The sequence below is a fragment of the Lobosporangium transversale genome, assembly GCF_002105155.1.
Source record: "Lobosporangium transversale strain NRRL 3116 chromosome Unknown BCR41scaffold_31, whole genome shotgun sequence".
In the NCBI taxonomy this organism is placed as follows: domain Eukaryota; kingdom Fungi; phylum Mortierellomycota; class Mortierellomycetes; order Mortierellales; family Mortierellaceae; genus Lobosporangium; species Lobosporangium transversale.
In genome coordinates this window covers 462,999-471,523 of record NW_019029009.1, presented here as the reverse complement: position 1 = coordinate 471,523, position 8,525 = coordinate 462,999, and the positions used below count along the sequence as shown (strand labels likewise).

The window sequence follows — 8,525 nt, the reverse complement described above, 5'->3', positions numbered from 1 at the left end:
TAGACCTATTTATACTAGTTAATGTCCTGTTGCAAGGAATGCTCTAGAAATATGGGCGAAATACTATGTTGCACAAAATTATTATAGTGATTTCGCTTGCACTTTAGACAAAGGCGGTAGCGCTTTTAAATCGGTCCTACACACATACTTATTGAGGGCCCGTCATAACCGCTGTTGCATATTTCGTTTAATTGCAGCCCTCCAGCCCACATAAATAGGACCTTTATATATAGAAAACAAATGAATAAATGCTCGGATAATGTGGTGCTGCGTGCAATGTTTTAACCTAATTGATATTGCTTATACATGATCTCTGTCACTCAGGAAATTAAAAACAAAACCTGTGAGGAAAAAATAAACCTCAACGTGCAGATTATTATTTTTTGCCAGTAAAAAACCTCTGCGATACTCTCTATGAGCGTTATGATGCCATTCTCTTGGATCGTGTTATTCGTCTATTTTTTGAGTTGGCTTTATCAGATGGCTGTACCTTTTTTTGGCTTATTAACCTCTGGTGTTGCTTCAGGAGATGCTTTCGACTCGGGAATTTTTTCAAATTTAAAAAAGAGACCTCCAGCCAAAATGTCAAGTTTGGTCCCAGCCTGAGAGAGAAGTGTCTGCAAGAGCAAGCCAGATTTGCCTTTCAGTACGTGCATGTGCACATGAACTTCGTCCTCAGACTGGTGACGAGCCTTGCTCAGGCCCTCTGTAACCAAGATTTCTGTTTGGTTTAGGATTCGCATAATTGTCATACGGATGTGGTGCTTTTGATTGTGGTCTTTTAGCTTTCAGTACAGCACTTGGCGCTGCTTTTTTAAAGAATAATTAATAGCCAAAATTTTGTGAATTAAAGATGAATGTTTGTTTTCATCAAAAGGTGAGCCAAAGGTGAGCCGGTAGGGCACTCAACAATTGTGTTGATATTTAGTTTACTTCTTTTTTGTTCTAGGTTTTTACCAAGAATATTCTAGGGTTTATCATCGGCTGCTTGAGCTCTGATCCCTAATTGATAGGGATGATGGTTCTCAACTCTTCCAGGATGGTTCCTTTGTTTAGGAAAGGACTCTATAGTATTCTTTAATTGATCTTGGGTTTCAGCCTCAGGAAGCGACCGTTCTTCGTTTGGTGCAACAACAAGTTGCCTAGTTTTGTTCATGGCTTCCTGGATATCAGTCAGATCTTTGATCATTTGATAATGGACCTCAGCCCTGTCGAGTTTGTCAGTGAGATCTTTGTTCATCTGCTCAAACTTCAGTCTAGCTGCTTCAGCATCTTCGGTAGGAAGGGCTGGATTGATGATTGCCTCATTGTAATGAACGGTCGTCTTCATCTTCTCACCCAAACAATTTTGGTAGTTGACATCAGCTTGAATGAGTGATTCTTTTAGCTGGCTCAACAGTGCTTGGGAAGGGACTTCCGCTTCCGAAAGCGTTGGTAGAGATTTGGTGGGGGTTGGATAGAAGCAACGACCCTAAGGTAGGATATGAGTGTCAAAGACAGGAGAAGATTGAATGGAATTGATTGAAGTGGGGATATGTAAGGAATTTGAGCAAATGTCTGTTCTTCTCAGAGTTCCTTTACTATTATTATCTTTTATCTATATGAATATACAGGAGCGCCACCACCTGTAGTGATGTCTAGACGTAACGCGCCGGGCGGCGTAGTTTATCACGTTCCAAATTTGGAAGCAAATCAACAAAAGATCGTCCTGATTTACAACGCCCTGTCAATAAAAAAATAAACATTCAAGTGAGGCTGAATAGTGGGGCGTATCTTTTAATGACACGGGTAAAACCAAGACCAGTGATTGGCTGATGGTCATGCCATGCATGGTGAATGCGGATGTTAATGGGGAGTGCAATTCTTGAAGGAATCAGTTATAAAGTAATTCTCGCTCCTTCATTCCTCATTCCTGAACTACAGCCATTGCCAAAATTTTCCCATACACTCAAACTGCATCGGTTGACCTCATTTATGAATAAAAAAAAAAAAATAACAATATGTCTTCAACCTGTAACAATGCTCAAGATTTAGAAGCTCAATAAACATTAATATTACACATACATACATACATAGCGTTTAAGCATCCAATGTAACTGTATCTTCAAGAAATGTGTATTTGTTTACCTTTAAATAAATATATTTAACGAACCCGTAAAAAGGGAAAGCAAGCATCAATGAACATAATCTATCCTCTTCTTGATGTATCAGGTTGTTAAACGCTGCTAAAATCATCTAATTTGTTGAGCCTGTTGAAGCCATTGGGGACCACTCCAACATATCAAACTCGTGATGAGACGTTGGAGGTATTATGGATGTAGACAGTGAAAAGCTATGTCAAGGAAATGTGAGTGCTGATAAGAAGAGTTCAATCCGAAGAGGAGGAGTTTATAAACCTTTTCAAGTCTCGGCAACACAGCACGATCGATATTGATCAATTATCAACCCATACAGTTACATCGCTTTGAGATTTTTAATTGCAATACTAAGTTTACTAAGTTTTACAAGTCCTTCGTGACAATAAACCAGAGATCACGGACAAAGGAGGAAATGAAAAATAAAAATAAAAAAACATAAAAATATAATCTCAACAGTGGTACTAGAACAATGATAATGCGGTAGTGATAATAAAATAAAGTAAGTGTAAAAGCACAATAATAACAAATATATAATATATATATAAAAAGAGAAAATATATCAATGAAAGTGTGAGCGACGATATACAATGATAGTACATTTTTACAACAAAATGGTGCACACGCAGAAAAAAGAAAAGGAGCAAAAAGAGAAAGAAAAAAAAAATGAAAAAACCACGGAACTGGAAGGGGATACTCTCGTGTCTCTTGGCTGAATAGACACGGTTCGGCACTTAGATGCCAACCAAACAAAACAAAAAAAAAAAAAAAAAAAAAAAAAAAGAAAAAGAAAAATGGCGATTACATGTAGCCGTTGTAAGGGTTGTAGTCGTTCATGCCGATCATACCCATGTTGCCGAACTGCATACCAGAGAAACCAAAACCCATTATGTTGCCATTAACGTTGTTGGGGATGTTGTTCATGCCGTTCATGTTGTTTCCACTGTTCATGCCGTTCATGTTACCGTTAGTCATAGCGCCTGAAATCCCTCCGACATTGCTCATACTGCCCATGTTGGGCATAGGCATGACATTCATATGACCCAATCCGTTCATATTGTTGGTCATATTCGCCATATTCGCCATATTCATCGCCATACCATTGGGCATACCATTCATGCCATTCATATTAGCCATGTTCATGCCGTTCAAGTTGCCCATATTACCCATCCCTCCAAGACCATTCATGCCATTCATGGGACCCATGACACCCATACCGTTCATACCCAGATGGGCTATCTGGTTTACAGACATCTGCTCACGGTGGAGCTTACTCTGGATGCGCTTGCCATAAGGAGTATTGCGGATGGCTGGGAGTAAAGGTCGAATACATTCGACCAACTGCGCACGTTGCATAGGATCAGCAAATTCCAAAGCGGTCTGGACCACATAGTTGGCATACGAATCGCGGAGGAGTTTATCTAAACGCGCCTTATTAATCATTTCCTCGATCAAGAACTTGCGGGTCTCCGGCTCAGCCACGCGAATACACTATGTGTAACATGTGAAAAGATACAAAATAAATTAAGCTTTTCATACACCCAAGAGTCTGTTTTGAAGAGCACCTGTCCTTTTCTTACCTTTTCAATGACATTGGAGCTAAACTTTTGAACGGACAGGACACAAACATTGCCGATGAATCGGCGAATGAGTGCATCTGTAAAGCGGTTATCAGCCAGATCTAACACGTATTGAACTACATAGTTGCCGAATGGATCCTGAACCAAAGCAAGAGCATTAAACGTGATCTCACGCACAAGCTGAATCTTTTGTGAAGCGGAAGCATGATCAATACATCGCTGCAAGACGCAGCATCCATGACGATGGGTTGCCACCTCAATGCAATGTGCGCTAATGGCGTTATAGATGAACTGATTATCCTCTGATGCCAAGCGGTTGAGACATTTTTGGATAACATGATTTCCATTCAAGTCCTTGATCAATGTCACAACGCTTGGATTGAGAGCCACAACCACGATAGCAATCTGCTGGGGAGTCGACAAAAACTCAATCATTTTTTGGACAGCCCTGGTGCCATGCATATTCAAGGAAATGTTGACAAGATCGGGAGCAACAGTTTCAACAATGGCAGTCCGCTGTTCATCACCACAGTATTCAAGAAGCTTCTGGCAAAGATAGTTTCCAAATGGGTCTAGTTCCAGTGATTATTAAACCAAAATTAGGTTTTTTTTTTTTTTTTTTTTGCAAAGAAAGTTAATAACCTTTGAAGGTAAAATTGTCTAATGCATCAGACATGACAGCGCAATCAACATACCTGTCATAAGCTCAACAAAGTGACCAAAAACTTCGTTGAAAATAATGGCCAAGTGAGCTTCATTCTGTTCCTCGAGCTTTTTCTGCAGATAGCGGCATCCATGCTGGTCTTTGCAGAGCGAGTAAATCTGTCCAATAAAACCTTCAAGCACAGCACCAGCAAAACGATTGGCATCAGCGTCGACAACGGGGCGCTTAGTATTTCCTTTGGTGTTATGCATGCCATTCATTTGTTGCTGAGGCGGTTGCTGATGTTGCATACGTAAAACATTAGTGGCGTTGCTCGATGGGATATCAAAGGCATTTCCATTCTGGGGAGTGCTGAAAGGAAACCCTGCGGTGGAGCCTGTTAAACTTGTCATCGAACTAGCCCCACTGATGCTATTCATGCGCGAGTAGAAAGAGCCAACAGTATTCGAGAGACCGCCTGCTGACATGCTCAGGCCTGGGCTTAAAGGTGTGCTTAGTGGTGTACCCAAGGGAGTACCCACCGCAGAACGGGAAGTAGAGGGCAAGTTGGGCGTATGAGAATAGGGACACATGTCACCTCGAGGACAGTAGCCTTGCTGGAATTGCAGGCAGGCATCGCTGGGACTCGAGTCAGATTTGATGAGTCCGCGGTGGTCTGTCTCTGGTAGATCATCAAATGGCTTCAGCGATGGGGGTTTGTTGAAACGCGTAGGAATCTCGGCTGATGAATACTTTGGTGTGAGTTTTGGCAAGGGAGATTTGAGAGGATCATCAGAGTTGCCCATTCCTCCAAACCCGATGATACCGCTTCCATGTTGAGCAACAGTTGGCAGGCGATCGCTGGAGGACGTAAGAGGTTTGTTAAACTGAGGCCATTCGGCACGAGGGTGGCGCAGACCTGAAGTGCGCGAGATTTGAGCCAAATCAAGAGCTCCTGAAGAGGACGAACGCATAGGGAGAAATGTTTCATCGTCCTCCGTCCCCATCTGGAGGTAACGAGGCAAATAAGAGGCGCTACCAATAGCCGAAGATCCCGCTCCAAGTCCCTGTTGGTCCTTCCAGATGCTTCGTGGAATTGTTGGGAGACGGTTACTGGAACCAGTGGATGTGGTGGTAGTTGTAGTGTCATCGTTAAAAATGAATCTTTCCGCGAGCTGAGAAAGATGTGCATTTTCGCTAAATGCGGATTCTGAAGGTGAGGTAACATCTTCTTTTGCAGTAATCGACCGCCCAATCTTGGATAAACTATACACACAAAGATGACAGAGATGAATAAGTGGTTCTTTCCAGTTGTGTCGTAAAGTAACGAGTAACGACTAGATTGCGTGTGGTTACTTACTCCACAGGTCGCTTAGACTTGTCACCAACTGTTAACTTTTCCATTCCACTCCAAATATCAGTACCGTCGTTCGAGTTACGTCTAGAGACGGGTAAAGAACGGATATTGGCCAACACATGGGACGAATCAACAGTAGAACCAGTAGTATTGTTTGTTGATTTCTTATTGCCAGCAAGCATAGCCTTTTCTTCCTCCAGTTGCTGGATTTCCAACTGCTGCATTTGCTGTTCAAAGAGTTCACGCTTCAAGTTGCGCTGACGCTCGTGCTCCAGCCTTTTTTGTTCAAGCTTTGCTGCCTATTGAAAGAGCAGTTGATATACAAAGTCAGAATCAGTTACGAGCTATCTCATAAAGTCATTAGAAGAAAAAAAAAAAAAAAAAAAAAAAAAACTATCAAAGTTCACTCACCACTTCATGGTCTTCCGTTGACTCTACAGGAGAGCTACGGCTGCTGGAACGATCTTTATCGCGAGATTCGGACTGAGTAGAACCAACGGCTCCAGCACCAGTGCTCGTATGGCGTTGAGGCAGGATTTCATCTTCATTATTGTTCAGACTAGCTTCTGAGGACAGGAATTGGGATTTACTGGGAGTCATGGCAGAAGATACCTTGATAGACTTTCCAAGACCGTTTAGATATGTCTCGTATTTAAGGCTAGAGAGCTCTGGGGGCATCGAATGCCAAATATGGCCAGAGCTTGGGATGGCTTGAAGTTAAAAAGCAAAGATCTCCAGGCGTGGAAACGATGACCTGATTACGTCGTGGGTTTGAAAAGAAAAGAATTAATTAGTACAACAACAAGTCAACATTAAAAAAAAAAAAAAAAAAAAAAAATGACGGAATATCCCAAGGAGAGGAAGAAAAAAAAAGAGAGAGAGAGAGAGAAAGACTGGTAGAGTGAGGTATGAAAATAAAAAAATTGTGCATGTGTGTATCCCTGCGTGAGGAGTTGGTGTGTGCGTAGGGACGGGTTCCTGACAAGTAATTCGGTCCAGGATTGCTGTGAGATACACTCGGACGAACAAGCAGACAAGATAAATAGTGCCCGACAATCGGCATGAAAAAATAGGGTGGATATGATAAACCTTATCGTGGCATGGAGAGGCGGGTTTGGATCATGGAAGATATATAAACTAAGACTTTTTCTCGCTCTTTTTCTGTCGGAATGGTTCTATAACCTCCGATGACAGTAATTGTTCAATGTTGTCTCAAGCATAGACTGATCTGATGGTAAAATGATGAACAGTGAAGGAGATGAATGCAAATGGATTGTCATTGAGGTCTTTTCTTTGTATTGTAGTGTGTGGCTGATTGATCGTCCAGAAGAGATTGGTGTCGGGTAAAAGAAAGTTTTGCTTACCACGCGAGAGAATAGGTAAAAGAAGATGAATATGAATGTGAAAGGAAGGATGAAGAGTAAGAGAAAGAAACCAATGATTGTTTGTTCGTTTTTGTTGAATGGAGACGAAACCTCTGTTTCGAGATCCAACAAGGCACAAGGGATGAGAAGAGTGGAGAGAAGGAGCAAACGAAAGAGGATGATTAAAAAGATAATAATAAAAAAAAAAAACAAAAATTCAAAGGGAACAGGAAACAGGGTTGGTTCAGATTGATTAAGACTGGATGGCTCAATTAAATATTGTATTTTTTTTAAAAAAAAAAAAGCTGTTAGAACAGCTTGCAGCAGAGAACGGTCAGTCCTACACAAACAACTAACTGTACTAAAAAAAAAAAAAAAAAAAAAAAAAAGTTGATGACTGATGGAAATGAAGAATGAGAAGCAAAGAAAAGCAGGAGAAATATAAACAAACTATTAAAAGAGAAAAAGCACCTTGACTTCGGGTGGAACTTGGAATGGGAGCCAATGAGGATGGGAAAGGAGTCAAAGGAAATGAGAGAATGTTGTTGTGTCAATGACAATTGCTTGGTAATGGACTAAAAAAAAGCGATGAAAGAGAAGAAAGAGGACTAGGGAAAACGAGCGGGCCAATGGGTAAACAACTCAACCCAAAACATGTAAACACCACAAGCATACACATACAGAATGGACACAGCAATGCTTGCAAAAAGATAATGATGTCTTTGTTTCTTCCTTCACGGCAACCCAGGGATCCATTCATGTCACACCATCCCTTCAAAGCAGCATGGAAATGCAAATCCTCCTTTATTTTTACAATTTTTTTTTTTTTTTATCAATGCACTCGCAATGCGACACAAGTTTAGGGCGGGTCTACAGGCATGTCCAGCTGTCATTTTCTCAACTTGACAGGTCTCGAAGGATTTTGAACAGCAAAATCATCCACACACATTCAGCACAGCACAGATAAATCTCTTTTGAATCAAGAAAGAAAAAAATCCAAAAGGGATGTTGACAAAAAGAAAGTAAAAGACGAATAAGACAGGGATGAATGAGTTCTGATCCAATCGATGCTCATCTTCCAAAAACAGATACTGAATAGCCTAGAACAAATGCCTATTGAAGTTAAAAGCACAAGACATTCGTTGTGTGTATGTCCGTTCTTTTCTTTCACAGCCCATGGTTTAAACTTGTCCTTTTTCTTATTGTTTTTTCTTTCTTTTCTTGACCTTACTTTGCTCGTAAACACATGCGTGTGTATGTGGGTGTGGTTTGATGCATGTTTGTGGGGCGGTTCTCGCTTACAAACTTGCTGACGTTACAAAGGATAAAACGGGAAGTGGACATCATCGTGTTGATTTTTTTTTTTTTTTTCAAACATGAATGCAGTCTTTTGGGCTGGTCAGACTAATGCGAAAATGGAAAGAAACGATCGTACCTTTTTCTTTG

General features: G+C 41.0%; 1 protein-coding gene across 1 annotated transcript; it reads right to left on the bottom strand.

The window, feature by feature from the left end:
• Positions 1–2,936: 2,936 nt before the first annotated feature.
• Positions 2,937–4,630, bottom strand: BCR41DRAFT_308802 (armadillo-type protein; the record flags this gene model as incomplete). The annotated part of the gene is made up of 3 exons (XM_022020930.1): positions 2,937–3,626; positions 3,716–4,287; positions 4,411–4,630. The coding sequence occupies 3 exons, from the start codon at positions 4,628–4,630 to the stop codon at positions 2,937–2,939; spliced, it is 1,482 nt and encodes a 493-aa protein (XP_021879292.1).
• Positions 4,631–8,525: the final 3,895 nt, after the last annotated feature.